We start from the raw sequence: 16,376 nt of genomic DNA, 5'->3' as shown, positions 1-16,376 counted from the left end.
ATACTGTAGGTTAGGAGCTGATGGTGCAGGAGAGTAAGTCCGTCAACAGTAGCGGTAATCCTCTCTGGCAGAGCGTCCTCTCCTTACCGTTAGTTTGGGCTTGCGTTTCCGGTCAGCGTAGTTTGCGGCTTGGCTTCACCCCTTCAGTCCAAAGTCTGTAGACCTTTTTCCAAAAATGTTTATTTGTCAGGCAACTGGGGCAAACTTACTCCACTGGTGTGTGGCATAATATGCAATAGACATTACTGTGTGGCATAAAGTGAGAGATGTCCAAAATATCAGCTAAAAATGCCAGCATTGTATGTGTTATATAAATTCAAATAAAACATGTTGCGTAAGAAAAGATTAGGTTTCCTATATAAAGATAAACATTACAGGTCATTATGATGAATAAAAATGTTTGCTTACCAATTTTCACATCAGTTTTGATAAATTCACTTGGCATTGAAAGGGTTAAGCAGTAAGGTATGTGGCATAAGGTGTAATGGACATTATGGTGTGTGGCATAAAGTCAAATAAGCCTTACAGTGTGTGGCATAATGTGTAATGAGCATTATGGTGTGTGGCATATTGTGTAAGGGTCATTATGGTGTGTAGCATAATGTGGTTTGTTGCATAATGTTTAAGGGTTATTGTTGTAAGAAGGAAAAAATTACTGGGGGGAAGGGGGTGTCGAAACATACCCTTGCTGCTATGTCCTCTAGCTACACCTATGGGAAGGAATTGTCAGGCAAGGAAGGAAGGAAGGACTCTAGGGCCCTTATTCTGGTTGGTGTGGATATGTCCGCGTGCGTTCGTTCCGCCGATGTTTTGTGTTTGCGCATGTGCAGAGGCATATCTGTGCATGTGCGAAAGGGACATACGTCCAAATTCCGCATGAATTGTTTACACTACGAACAGGGGGAGGAGAGGGGCGTGAAGGGCTGTTTGGCCTCATTAACATATGCATACGCCCCGCGTTTCATGGGCGTTCCCATGAAAACGCTGGGCGTACGTATGGTAATGCGGCCGTGATGCACGTGTAGGGGGCGGACATATGACATTGCCGGATGTCAGCTGCCCGCCCAGATCCCTGCTTTTGCACGGAGAAATGTCCGAGTGGTCTGAGCTCGCGGGAGCTGCCTCACCAGTCGGTCCTGCATTCGATGGTATGCGACCATCGAATGATGGGGGAGGTTCCCAGAGATGGAGGAGGTGTATACATGAGAAATCCACTCGTGCTCCGTGCGGTCAGCAGCTTACCGCATTCTGACGGAGTGAGCGATCCGTACGGAAGGCGGGGTTTAGGACGCACGGTCCTGGCCGCATATTCGGCTCCGGCCGCACAGACCAGAATAAGGCCCTAGGATACATAGAATACATTGGCATTTGTTTAGACTAGAGGAAAGAAGATTTTGTACCCTTAGAAGGAAAATACTTTTTTAAGGTCAGGGCAATTAAATTGTGGAACTCTCTACTTGTAGAGGTGGTATCGGCAGACACAATAAATACATTTAAAATAAGGTTTTGCAAACATCCATTGGGTAAAAACATCTAAGGGTACAACCAACAATCATAAAATGTCTGTAATTAGATCAGAATACACAATTTATATAAAGGAATGTAGCACATAGATTATACACTCTAACCAAAGGTTGAACTTGATGTACAGTACGTGCGTTTTAATTCAGCCTTAACTGCTACGTAACTTACCTTGTATAATTGTAATGTAAAGTAATTGGAACATAACTTGACTTATCACAGACAGATAGGAGAATATTTAATGAAGTCCTGATTCCAAAATACCAATAACTTTCCCAGAATACCTCTGATCCCAGACTACTAGGTGTTCCCAGAAACAAAATGTGTTTATTTGGTCAAGAATAATTGGATCAGTATATCATAGGCCAGCTGCTGGCAGACAGATTATTTTGAATAGCTAGAAAAATAGTTGTTACAATATGATTGGCTGACATGCTCAAAGTAGCAGCCCGAATTCCTAGTAAGCAATACGTTCAGCTAGATAATACTAATAAAGAGTAGCTGAATCATAGGCCTGACCGAAACGCCCACCGCCATTGCACTAGCTCCTTCCATCTAATTAGTGTCTATGCAAGGGGATCTCACAGCTTAAAAATATTCACTAACAATGCATCATTTCCTATTACCATGTCTACAAGATTTTTCATTTGAAACGTCAAACAGAGCCATGTTAGATTTTAACATAGCAATGATAATTCCTTGCCCATATGAGGAGAGAAGAACCTTCAGTACCAGTGAGGGAATTGCCTGCAAAGTTTTTGGGTCTCTGGTAAACTACTGCCACATTTAGGCTAGCTCATAGTTGTCTACCTTACTGCATTCTGCATGAGGCTCCCTAAAATAGAAGCAATCTCCCTGTCTCCCTGAAAGGTATAAAAATTGCTCTGATTTCTCCAATCCCACATTATGCAGCTATATACATTGAAATGGAATCATCAGCAGTCTTTCCCTGCATTGGTTATAAAGCACAAGGATCCCTATGGCTACATGCATTTTAATTATGGTTTCTGGTGGTCATTTTTATTGAAATAACATGTAAAACACCCTACAGGAACAAGCCATGATACGTATTAGTGTCTACAACTAGTACAGTAGTTCTAACTGACTGCTTTGGGAATTATCTACATTGCATGCAGTCAAGATCTAATCAGGCAATAGCAACTCGCAGGACGCGCATCGCCGTCGCCAGGGGGTATACACACGGAGCGGTCCGTTCTTAATTTTGAAGTGATCTAGTCAAATTGTGTATGGGCCTTAAGTCACTTAATAATGCTTAATAACACATTTACTGCGCTTATACTGTAGGTGCCACATTCACAATCTCCCTGACATGCTTTTTCACAAATAGGCAATTATGGTTATATTGCATTTGGAATTTGTTGCATTGGTATCACATTTATTATCCTGTATATTGTGGTGCGTGAGAAGAAAAAAAATATTACTTTGGCCAAAGGGAACCCTAAAACAGGAGGCACTGAAACCCCGGGCCTTCGCTTAATCTGGCTCTGGTCCAGATAGTGATAACCAGCCAATCAGGGTCTACCTGCCATGCCTCTACGAGCTGATTGGCTGGTTGTTTATCACTCTCCATTTCATCACTTTCTCAAGCTAAGTGCATCACGCCACAGCTTGTATAATCACAGCTAGAAGCTAATTGGTTAGCAGTACCAGGGATGTGTGGTGAGGTAAATGGCTGAGGAGTCCCTGGAAAGTATCAGAGCCAGATTTGCACACAATTTATGAGCCCTGGGGTAGATATTGGCATTAAAACATAGATGTAGCTAAATATACTGCTGGAGATCTGCTGAGTTTTGATAAGAGATGTGCAGAAAAGGTAGCTAGGAGAGGCACTGCCTCACCAGCCTTGGGGGCAGATTTATACCAAAAACCCTGGTCGGACCCTGGTCTTTGAACGCTGGAGTTTCCAGGGTCTGACCCTGCTTTATACCCCATTTACACAGCACTTCGACCTGGGTCTGCACCATTTACACTTAACCTGGGTCAGCCCTGCCTTTCTTTAAAAATGCTTGCTCGTTGCCAAGGGGGTATAAAATATATATATATATATATATATATATATATATATATATCTCAAAAAGAATGAGAAAAGCGCACCATGAGCAAGATGTAAAACAGTTCTTTTACTGAAAATATAAGCTCACATACATAGAGGTTTAAAATGAACAGCTTGCCAGCAAACAGGAGGAACACAGCTTCCGATATCAGTCGTCACAGTGAGAAGACGTCCAGCGCCCGATCACCGTCTGTACCGCGTAGCCGTCAGTAGTTCTCCCAAGTGGTAAGACGTAACACAGCTTTCTCCATATATAGGATCTCAGTCAGTCCGGCACTCAGCCTTTAGTTGAGCAGCCACCTGGGTGCCCTCCGGGAGGTCGATGTAGGATGCTATAGCAAGCAAGCAGCGGCACTCAACAGGGTTTTGAAAAAGTCAAAAAGTGGTTTTTAATGCTCCAACGTTTCGGGGCTCCAAACTGCCCCTTTGTCAAGGTGTACAAACAAATAAGTGACAATTCAGTCCTACCTTAAATACCAGCAGGAATCAGTGCACGATGATCCCCCTCCGTGGAGCGCTCCCCGGCGTCTGACGTCATTTCCGGTACTGCTGACCAGGAAATAGCTGTAGTCTAGGTAACGTGGACGCTCAATGCGCTCCCAGCGCTGACTGGATACTCCTGTCTGCGTCTCTGGTTGCTATGGCTCCCGGAATGCCAGTCATAGCCGTGGCGCTCCCCGGCTGGGGAAATAAACATAATGAAAAACAAATCAATACAAAGCTTACAAAAGAGCCAATACATATAAAGTGCTGTGTGTTATAACAGGTTAAAAACTGGGGGACTATTTACGGAGTCCCACGAAGGTGATACTGGGGTTGGCTATAGGTTATCCCCGCTCCCATATAGTTAATGCCTATACACAAAGTCCACGTTTGCTGATACAGTGATTACTGTGCTTGGGGTAAATTAACCCCCTGAGTCAAGGCGCATCTCTCACCAAAACTCGCTAACAGTTAAATAATATAGCGGACAGAAAATAAGAAAAAGAGAAAGAATAAGAAAAAGAAAAATGACCGGGCAGAGACCCCTACCAAAAGCAAGGAAAAGGGGAAGAAAAGGGGGAACACCTGGGAGGTTATTCGGAAAAGGGTGATGGGGTCTTATAAGGGAAAAAAGAGGGGAAAAAAATTGGATTAAGAAAATACAGCAGAAGAAAGAGTAAAATAAAATAAAATAAAAAATAAATAAAAAATAAATTATTTTTATTTTACTCTTTCTTCTGCTGTATTTTTTCCCCTCTTTTTTCCCTTATAAGACCCCATCACCCTTTTCCGAATAACCTCCCAGGTGTTCCCCCTTTTCTTCCCCTTTTCCTTGCTTTTGGTAGGGGTCTCTGCCCGGTCATTTTTCTTTTTCTTATTCTTTCTCTTTTTCTTATTTTCTGTCCGCTATATTATTTAACTGTTAGCGAGTTTTGGTGAGAGATGCGCCTGGACTCAGGGGGTTAATTTACCCCAAGCACAGTAATCACTGTATCAGCAAACGTGGACTTTGTGTATAGGCATTAACTATATGGGAGCGGGGATAACCTATAGCCAACCCCAGTATCACCTTCGTGGGACTCCGTAAATAGTCCCCCAGTTTTTAACCTGTTATAACACACAGCACTTTATATGTATTGGCTCTTTTGTAAGCTTTGTATTGATTTGTTTTTCATTATGTTTATTTCCCCAGCCGGGGAGCGCCACGGCTATGACTGGCATTCCGGGAGCCATAGCAACCAGAGACGCAGACAGGAGTATCCAGTCAGCGCTGGGAGCGCATTGAGCGTCCACGTTACCTAGACTACAGCTATTTCCTGGTCAGCAGTACCGGAAATGACGTCAGACGCCGGGGAGCGCTCCACGGAGGGGGATCATCGTGCACTGATTCCTGCTGGTATTTAAGGTAGGACTGAATTGTCACTTATTTGTTTGTACACCTTGACAAAGGGGCAGTTTGGAGCCCCGAAACGTTGGAGCATTAAAAACCACTTTTTGACTTTTTCAAAACCCTGTTGAGTGCCGCTGCTTGCTTGCTATAGCATCCTATATATATATATTTATATAATTATAATATATATATATATATAATATATATATATATATTATATTGCTGGGAGGAGGGGGGCCCTGCGGCTGCTGAGGGGCTGGGGGGGTACCTGTCAGCCTGAGGTCGGAGGGGGGTGTCTGCAGCTGCTGAGGGGAGGTGGGCTGGGGGGGTACCTGTCAGCCTGAGGTCGGAGGGGGTGTCTGCAGCTGCTGAGGGGAGGTGGGGGTACCTGTCAGACTGAGGTCTATGTGCGCCGCCGCCGCTGTCCCCGGGTGCTCCCCCCGCAGCCGCAAAGTTCCTGCAGCGAATGTACAGTCAGTGCCGGGGGTCCCTCCAGCGCATGGGAACTAGTACTAGTTCCCATGCGCTGGAACGACCGCCGACACGGACTGTCCATTCGCCACAGGGACCGGCTGCCGGGGGGAGTTACAGCAGCAGCGGCGCACATTATCCCTCAGGCTGACCGGTACCCCCACCTCCCCTCAGCAGCAGCAGACACCCCCCTCCTCCCAGCACCCGGGGATAGCGGCGGCGCCGCACATCGACCTCAGGATGACAGGTACCCCCCCTCCCCTCAGCGGGCGCAGGGACCCCCCCTCCCGCAGCAGCTGGGCACAGCTTTCCCAGCGCTGCACGCTGTGGACCCGCTGCGGGTGCCTGGACCCGCAGCGGGACTATTTATACCAGCATTTACACGGGTCCTATCCGGGTTCTATCCAGGTCAGGACCTGGGTAGAGGACCCGTGTAAATGGACACGGATATACCCTATTTAAACCGCCGGTGATCCGGGTCTGACCCGCCGCTGACCCGGATTTTTCGGCGGTGTAAAAGGGGTATTATTAAGCTTGGAGAAGAGATAAACTGGAGATAAAGGGGAGAAAAGGTAAAAGGAGATAAAGCACAGCCAATCAGCTGTGTTTGAAAAAGACAGTTGGGAGCTGATTGGCTGTGCTTTATCTCCTTTTACCTTTTCTCCGCTTTATCTCCAGTTTATCTCTTCTCCAAGCTTAATAAATCTGCCCCTTAGACTTTTTACTCCAGAGTTTTGACTATAATAATTATTAGAATAATAAAAATAAGATTTTTTTTCTATATTCTTTGTATTTTTGACATATTTCATTCAAAACGCCAGCATATATGTTAGTATGACAGGAATGGCTGTGCCTCACCTGCCTCACCCCACCGCACGCCACTGAGCAGTACTTTATCTCTTTACATGTTATCTCTCTCCACACTTTGATAAGTATCCCCTAAGTGGAAACAGATAAAGGATATCAGCTAGAGAAATCTCTCTTCCTCACATACTGTAGCTGATAGACAATCTAGCAGCAGCCTGATGGCAGATGGATGTGATGAGTATTGTTCTAAAGGCCGCTTCCTAGGAACTCTAGCTGAGTGAGAATTGCAGGAAAGAGTATAGGAGTAATATAGACCACTGTGAATGGGAAAGTGGTGTGTTTATAATATCTTAATCACTGCTATGATGACAGATTGAAGTGATGTGAGAATACTGCTCCTGTTCCACACAAGAGATGCTGCATGCATTGTTTGCTAAACTAAATCACTCGCGTGTGTGCATGTGTGTGTGTGTGTGTGTGCGTGTGTATGTGTTCTGGTATTTATCACATTGTGGGGACCGGAATCTGTTTACACAGTCACGTTGTGTGGACCTTGTGCGGTGTGGGGACCAAAAACCCAGTCCCCATAAGGGAAAGCTTTACAAATGATTATAGGGGGTACTCTGAAGGTGCCAATGTGATTTTTAGCATTGGCCCATAACGCATGTTTACTAGTGAGAGTGTGTTTGTGTGTGTGTGTTGCATCATTGCGCCCCCTTATAGTTTCTGGTTGGTCATGCACTCACTGCCTCCCACACACACACACATATTCCAAATATGGTCATGTACCACCCACTTCCTGGTCCCCGTTTCAACTGTAATATAAATTTTCTGTGTTAAAGGTGGTTGCAGAAGGTTTTTTTTTTTTTTTACAGAAGTTGCCTGCTAAGGAGCTAAAATGTATACAATTTTGCAAAAGTGGAACACAGGAATAATATATAATCAGTGTTCAGGCTTAAATTAAGTTAATTAGCTTTAATTATTTACCAGGATAGCTAATTAGCTAGCTAGGTACATGCAATTAATTGTTAAAGGAGTTAGTATAGTTTTGGAGGGGAGATGGTCACTAGGTCGACAAGGGGAAGGTCAACATGCATTGGGTCGACATGTCTGAAGATCGACATGAGGTTAGGTCAACAGGGATATTTTGTCGACATGGGTTAAGTCAACATTCAAAAGGCAATTCAGATACTAAAACCGGCCACTCTCCCCCACCCTGGGCTGCGGTTAGCGGCCGCAGCTCTTTGCCCAAATCAATACGGGCCGCGTTGACAGTCAAAATGTCCGCGGGAGGGCTGCAGCACACAGCTCCTCCCGTGGTGCAGCACAACCCTTCACCCGGTGCTGGATGTGGTGCTACATGTCTCCGGCTCCAGGAGGACTACAGGCATAAGTCCTCATGCACAGAAGAGGCAGTATTGTGCACTACATGCCCGACACCATGCAGCCACTCGTTCTCCGGGCGGGAATGCTGCCAGCCACTCACAACCCTCAACGCTGCCGCCAGCAGAGGAAGTAACGGGTCACTGGGCACAAGTGTCTCCTGGCACGCAGCGGTGGCACCCCTACTACTGGGAACCTTTGCCTTGGCCGTACTGTGTGGCGGCAAGCGGTGCCCAGAGGTGATATTTTATTCCCCAGGATAACTTATTCCAAGTTTCTTCTCCACACTGTGCATGTGCAGCAGCTGCACTCTGGATGCTCTACACTGACTGATAGGCTACTCTACACTGACTGCATCCAGAATTCCCCAGGCTCCAGCATTACAGCTGAGCTTGAGCTTAGAGTTAAATGTAATGGAATGAATTGAGTTCAATAATATTTTTAATACAGTACTAAAACACAGCCTATTTCAAAGACCAAAAAAGTAACCTGAAAATGAATAGTCCATAGTGCAAAAAAAAAGTAATAATAATAATAATAGTCCATTGGTCAATATCCATTTTATGTACAGCCATGGGCAAAAGTTTGAGAATGACACAAGTAACAATTTTCCTAAAGTTTTCTGCTTTACAGCTCATTTACAGGATATATGAAGAGGTAGAATTTCCTATGACCCCGCCCCCTCACCAGACCCCGCCCCCCATAAGGGCTGCTTCGAGAAATTTCCCGGGCTGGTTTTAAATCCCAATCCGCCCCTGGACAAGAGTCCCACGGGGAGAAACTTAGAATGGTAAACAGTAAGTGTATTGACAGATCCAAAGAGCAGAGATATCGAACAGGAATGAACGAGGTATTAGAAACATAGAATTTGTCGGCAGATAAGAACCACTTGGCCCATCTAGTCTGCACCTTTTTTAAACATGTTACCTGAAACCATATTTGATCCTTATATATTTATTTTGTAAGGATATCAATATGCCTATCCCAAGCATGTTTAAATTGTACTACTGTATTTGCCTCTACCACCTCTGATGGGAGGCTATTCCACTTATCCACTACTCTTTCTGTGAGGTAATTCTTCCTCAAAATTCAGTTTCAGTGCATGTCCTCATGTTCTGTTGCTCCTCTTCCTGTGAAGAATATCTCCCACCTGTACCTTGATAAAACCCTTGATATATTTGAAAGTCTCTATCATGTCCCCCCTTTCCCTTCTCTGCTCTAAAGTATACATATTAAGATCTTTTAGTCTTTCCTGGTACGTTTTATAATGTAGGCCATGCACCATTTTAGTTATTGTGGTGTATAAAGATAAATGTTCTTGAACATACAGATCATGAGGTGGAAGAGGGGTTGGAGTCTGACTAGTATTATTATTTATTTACAGTTTCTTATATAGCGCAGCAAATTCTGTTGTGCTTTACAATAGTAGACAGCAGTACTATTTTTCTGGAAAAATAGGTCCAGGAACTCCATGTCTGGCAGTGGATCAATTAAATAAAAATAGAGATAGAGATAGAATTATATATTGTATTTAGAAACAAAGGCACTCACAGGTGACTTTAAAATAAAACGTATCTTATGGAAAGTACATTTTGGCCCAAAACAGGTTCAGGAACCCAGTTCCTGATGATGTCATTTTTAATTAGAGGTGCAGGAACTAAGTTCCTGCTGGTTCCTGCTGAAATATAGCACTGGTAGACAGTGATAAAACAAACTGGGTAACAACAGACAGACTTGGAGGTAGGAGAGTATCCATTTTTTTGTATTATTGAAGTAAAGTATAACTTTACTAGTATACCAAAATATGTAAAACACTTTTTGAACTCTCCAAAGGCAAATATAATTGATCAGTACATATGCATTATGGCAAGTGACCAGGAGAGGTAAGAGAAAAGTTTAAAGGGTATAAAAAGTGCAGAGTAGAAAGAAAAGGAATAGAAGGAAAACCGGTAGAAAGTGGGAGGACTGGGGTAGCTGGGATAAGTAAAGAGTGAAATTGGGGAAAGATGATGGAAAATGAGGACAAAGAAGTGTACGGAGGGGTGCACCAGGTCTGCGAAGTATGAATCTATGCAAGTCAGCTGGTGGATGCTGAGACTTCCTAAATTTAAGTTGAGGTATTTATCTAACATATAATATCCGACATCTGAGATTGAATATATCCACCCCAAGTATGTATGAAATGCTGTATAAAAATGTTATTGATTATTAACAATTATTTATATAGTGCACACTTATAATATATTCCCTACCACATGTACACACACACACATTAATTCTAGGGTTAGGTTAACTTCATTGGGAGCCAAATAACCTACCAGTATATTTTTGGATTGTGGGAGGAAACCGGAGTACCCGGAGTAAACCCACGCAAGTACGGGGAGAATATACAAACTCCACACAGTTAGAGCCATGTTGGGATTGGAACCCATGACCTCAGTGCTGTTATGTAGTAATGCTAACCATTACACCATCCGTACTGCCCCTTACTTGTGTAGAGAGGTATCTATCCAAGCCTTTCTGAAAATGAAGAATAGCTTTTCTTTGAAAATATTTAGGGTGGGTGGGAGAATATCCACTGATGCAAGAGGTGTCTGAAGTCATGTGAGCTGAGGAATAAATGATCCCCAAAAGCACCCGAGAGTTAGTGAAAGGGGAAAACTATGAAGCAATAGCACATACTGCCTCACCTGTGTCCAAAACCTTTTGATCGACGAGCATACCCAGAGGCAGTGAAATAGTGTAGCTGGGGAATATAGAACATTTGGGTCATGATGGTGTCTCTGATATTCCGATCGCATTTGCCCATGATGGGAACATATACATATATAAAGTAAGATTACATTAACAAAATCTTTCATATATGCCTCCTTTCCAATAACTGCCATTTTTGGTTATAATGGACACTTTAGTGCAAAAATAGAAAATAGGTTTCACATGTGCAGTGTGCTTTTTTCCCGAGACATGTGAATGTAAACAAAAACTGTCATAACAAACAATGGGTAATCTTCACATTATTTACGTTGACAATTTCTTTTATAGGCCGTACTGCGGTTATAGACATAGAATTTCAGGTTTTGCCAGTCCCGGTTCTTAAGAGCTTCTGCTTCAGCCTTTAGACACTTCTCACAGTCAATCTTTGTTGGTACAATACAAGATATGATGAAATGACTCATGTGCCTTTCCACTGCTTTCACCTCTGTCTGCTGCCAGGGTATTTTCTTCTTCTGGCCAGTTTGTCCTTCAAGTGGTCAGAAAAACACATTGTTAATTGAAAAGATCTGAACGAGCATGTGCTGGAATTCTAATTCCTAGTTCTAAATCCTATATATATATACCATGACTAAGGTGCTGTTGTTAGCACTGAAACAGCCTGTCGGTGCCATGACTGTTTGGTGGAGGGAGTACGTGCTTGAATACCTATGAAGTCTGCTTCCACGCAATGATAAGTAGATGTCTCCTCTGCCTTTTATTGGTGTTTTATCCGATTTTGCACTTTATATGCCTTGAATAAATAAGAATTTTTTTCACCTTGATGATGCTGGCTCTCTAATGCATATCTTTGTATTACAACATTTTATGAGCTTCAGCACGCCCCCTTAAACATTATGACGGTGTGTGCAGCCTTGTCATATATATATTTATATATATATATATATATATATACAAAGTAATACCCGCACTCGCACTTACCGGTAGTCAGCCTAAGGGGTGCCCAAATGGTCACACCGCAGTGTGCCAATTATGGTCCAAGTATCCACTGAAGGAAATGAGCACTCACCTCAAAGTTTTTGTCTAAAAAACTTTTACATTTATTGCAAACAAAAAAAATTTTTCAGAAAAAAAGTTTTAAACATACCAAGTGAAGCTGTCAGTTTTACAAACTGTCCCGACGTTTCGATCCCAATCCGGGATCTTTATCAAGGGGAAGAGATCTGTGTGCTGTGGCAGAAGGACCTCAGGATTGCTGTCTTTTTTCACTTTCTTGCTGATATTGCCCCTGGTGACTTCCCCTTGATAAAGATCCCGGATTGGGATCGAAACGTCGGGACAGTTTGTAAAACTGACAGCTTCACTTGGTATGTTTAAAACTTTTTTTCTGACAATTTTTTTTTCGTTTGCAATAAATGTAAAAGTTTTTTTGGACAAAAACTTTGAGGTGAGTGCTCATTTCCTTCAGTGGATACTTTGACAGAAACGGCTATCTAATATTGATTGTAGGCACACGGGGCCATTGAACTATTGTGGCATTGCCGGTCCATTGGCCCATTTTATATATATATATTTATATATACTGTATATATATATATATCCAGGGGTAGGGATAACACTCTCCTCCAATATATGCACTCCCAATGCATGATGCAAACTTCACTGGTGCCCTTACAGCTTGCAAGAAATCATTTCATAAGACGGGTGGGTATAGCACTCGGCTCCTTACTGTACAATAAACCACAGTACACATTGGGAGTGCCGGTCCTCCATGGATTCATATATAGATATATATATATCTATCTATATATATATATATATATATATATATATATATATAGATAGATAGATAGATAGATAGATAGATATAGATATATATATATATATAAACACACAAACACATATATACATGTCTAGTGTCAGCAACTAATATTATTTGCACATTTTTTTCTATAAGCCATTCATTTTGTGTTGTCATAATATTAATTTAAAATGTTTTATAACACAAACATAACTTTTAGAAAGAAACCACAGTGTTATTATCAACATTTTGGATCCATTTGATAAGACCATCTAGTTCAGGGGTGTCCAAACTTTTTGCGACGAGGGCCAGATTTGGTGAAGTGTAAATGTGTGGGGGCCGACCATTCAGCCTGACATTCTTTGAATCATTAATCACATCAGAATGGTCCCCCACTCTGCCCCCATTTACTCTGTCCCCCAGCCTGCCTCCCTTTTCTTAATGTCCATTAGTGCCTTCATTCATTGTATGTCCCCGAACCTGACCCTCCTTCACTGTATGACTCCCATTCACTGTATGTCCCCCAGTGTGCCCCTGCTCCCCCTTCTCTGAATGGGCATCACTGCCATCATTCACTGTATGTCCCACAGCCTGACTCTCCTTCACTGTATGTCCCCCACTCTGCTCCCTCCCTTCTCTGTATGTTTCCCAGCCCCTTGTGTGAGCCAGAGGACGGAGAGGCAAAGCAAGCACTGCAAGGACAGGAGATGCTTGGGCTCGCGCTGCTGCCCTCTGCATGTTACAGGAGCAAGCTGCGCCCCTCCCCAAACACTGCTGTCACTGTGATTGTGGAGTAGGGTGATATACGATTGCAGCAGCAGGGGTAGGACGCCAAACACATCTGACTGTGGCAGCCGGCACCTCACTGCAGCAGACAGCAAGGTAAAGGTGCGCTCGCCGGGGCCCCACCTTTAGTGTCCTGTGCTGTGCTTCCCACATCTGATGCTCAGCCCGCTTTCAGCTGGAGGCTGCGGGCCGCTTGAAAGGACAGCACGGGCCGCAATTGGCCCCCGGGCATGACTTTGGACATGCCTGATCTAGTTATTGTACTATGTAGTATGTACTAAGATTAATGTAATACATAACCATCACTCTAGTTATACTGTGATTATTATGTCTTTAGCACCTTGAGCCTTGTTAACAAATGTTTCTATTGATATTAAAGCTATTTGAAGTTGAGTTGCTTCTAGAGTATTGGTGATACTCCAAGTTATTACTATGCATCTACCCACTAATTAAACTGCTACAGCCTCTGTGATAGGCAATAGATATAGGAGCTAGTTATTATTAATGTTTCAATTATAAAAAAATTACTATTACAAGTCCCACTTCAATCACCTTGTAGACTTTAGCAACAACCCAGCAACCCTATCAACAACTGTGAATGTTTTTCTGAGCATTGTGATCTTGAGATTCATGTGCACACATAAGATAAATGTGCAGTGTTCACCTTTGGATGAAGGTTTCATAGTAGTGACTCCTGAAGGTATCTCGTTATCTGATGATGGTGGCTTGTGCCTCTTGGGTGGTGGTGATGTCATTTCTGTCCTCTCGGTGGTAGGAAGCGTCTCCTCAGTTGATGGTTCTACAGTATATAAAATAATCAAAATTCAACATTTTGGGAAAGATATATCCTTTATATATACTAAAAACATCTGACAGTACAGAGGTTGTTAATTATAATTAGTGGCTAAAAAATGCAATAAACCAGTAAAGTGTAAAATTGTGTTCATCATTGCAAGTATTTTAATCTATATATTATTGAACTGATGAATTAAAACATGTTTATGTTCATTTAATTTTCTATTGACTCCTGATATTAATAATGATGATAATCAGTACCATCGCAAAAAACAAGTTCCGGCCAACTCAACAGTATAACTTGTCAAAAAAAAAACAGGCCCATTTTAAGACTGCCGTGAAGTTACAGTATGTTTTATTGAAGCAAACTGTGGATAATGTGGTTTTTATACATCATTGTAGCTTTCAAGTCCCATTCAATAAATTGATATGCCCCCCCGTAATGTTTATGCTGATATGCACATTCTAAAAAGACATCATTATAACAATTCATCCCCCCAACTTCTCATTACAGTCAATGAGAAATAAACAACATTAGAGCTGAAACTCTTTTTTTCTTTGGGACTTCAACAAAAGCAAGTAGCTAAGTTAATTATAATAGATGCAAACTGTATTAATTTGACAGTCACTTGCTGACAATACATACCATCATCAGTGGATGAACAGTGTCCCTGCTGTATGCTCCTGTCTTCATCGTCACAGCCCAGAACTTGTTCTGTGGATGTCATACAATGTACAGTGTACCACATGTGATTAAACAATAAGGAATACAGGGTAGGGATAGAAAAATCTAATTAAATTAAAAAAAAAACACACCATCTGGATCTATCGTGATTTCATCCAAGTTCTTGCCCTGAAACTCCGCTGTTCTTCCTTGCTCCAGTGCCATAAGTTTGCTGATCTTTGCTTCCCTGATGTTCCTCAATGCTGTAGCCGAGATCATCTCATTCCATTTTGCGCGATGAACCTCTTGAAAATCACTGGCATTCTTTACAAGTTCTTTATTGTTTGTAATTAAACCCTGAGCTTTTAAGAGTTTACTTACTTTGACCAGGGAATTTCCAAGTTTGTTTGCTAGTGATGGAAACAAGAATGTATTTGTTTCGCTGTCATACCCACATGTAAACTTGATAGCTTTGACAGTCTCCATGTACATCTTTGGATTTATGATATCTTCTATTTTTTTTATGCTGGTGACTCTCCTGGCATTAAGAATCAGTCTTCCCAATTCTCTCATCTTCTCTCGCACACTCTGCTGATTCTTGGCTGATGTCCCCCCTTTATTCAACAAGTGTTGCCCGACATGAAGAATGATTTGATCATTTTTAACTATAACTGTGATTGGGTCAGGATTCATTACACTGATTACTCCCCATAGTTGCTTAGTTATGTGTGAAGGCACAGGCCCTGTGTATGTGCACATGGACTGAATACGGTTCTTTCCTGGTTTGGTGGTGACTAATCCAGGTGTAAGTTTACAACTATGCATATGTCGCCAAAGGACCTTTCTTGTAAAAAGTCCTTGACAGTATGCACAATGCATGAAGTCATTTCCCTGTGCTTCTTTAGGTGGTCGCTTAAATGGCACCAGTTCTCCTGTTCCTGACTCCATAACAGCAGCATTGTGAGCAAAGTTTCCTTTGTTCCGAATATACTCAAGCTGTTTTTTTCTCTCCTTGGAACCCTTTGGAAAGCTTAGAGCTTTAGCCACATCATAGATATTTTCATGTGCACGTTCCAGATGCCTTGCCATCTTAGCTTGAGGCTTCAAACAATACAAGCAATAATTTCTCTTGTCATACACTCTTTTTTCACCTTTTTTCTGATATGCTCTGACAAGTATATTGTCATTTATGTTCTGACTTGAACAGGGTTCTTCTACTTCAGTGGCTACAGATTTAAGGCTGTGTTTGTTATAGGTTATGTTGTCAGATGTTGTGGTGTTACGGACAGTGGAACTCATTGAGCCATCCACTTTGTCATCAAGAGAATTATATTTTGTCATTATTTTTGGTTTAAGGCTAACATCACTGTCACTGTTGCTGTCACTGTCACTTTCACAGGTGGAATCTGGAATGTAATCATCAGCACTTTCTGAAGTGGAATCATCTAGTTCTCCAGAATCTTCAAGATAGTTGTCGTTTATCTTAAAT

The 16,376-nt window shown here is 42.3% G+C and overlaps 1 protein-coding gene across 2 annotated transcripts in view; it reads right to left on the bottom strand.

Moving 5' to 3' along the window:
• Positions 1-8,860: 8,860 nt before the first annotated feature.
• The window catches only part of LOC146080850 (uncharacterized), a 66,093-nt gene continuing 58,577 nt past the window's right edge, over positions 8,861-16,376 (bottom strand). For both annotated transcript variants that reach the window (XM_083188537.1, XM_083188538.1), the window contains 4 exons: positions 15,040-16,369; positions 14,870-14,938; positions 14,093-14,227; positions 8,861-11,370 (listed from right to left, as the gene is read on the bottom strand). In XM_083188537.1, the coding sequence (XP_083044663.1) occupies positions 11,144-11,370; positions 14,093-14,227; positions 14,870-14,938; positions 15,040-16,369 (1,761 nt within the window). In that variant the 3' untranslated portion in view covers positions 8,861-11,143. The remainder of the gene's footprint in view (positions 11,371-14,092; positions 14,228-14,869; positions 14,939-15,039; positions 16,370-16,376) is intronic.

This window comes from Crinia signifera, chromosome 5 (genome assembly GCF_055691185.1).
Source record: "Crinia signifera chromosome 5, ASM5569118v1, whole genome shotgun sequence".
In the NCBI taxonomy this organism is placed as follows: domain Eukaryota; kingdom Metazoa; phylum Chordata; class Amphibia; order Anura; family Myobatrachidae; genus Crinia; species Crinia signifera.
The sequence above is the reverse complement of the archived record's forward strand: the minus strand, read 5'-3'. Positions and strand labels throughout refer to the sequence as shown.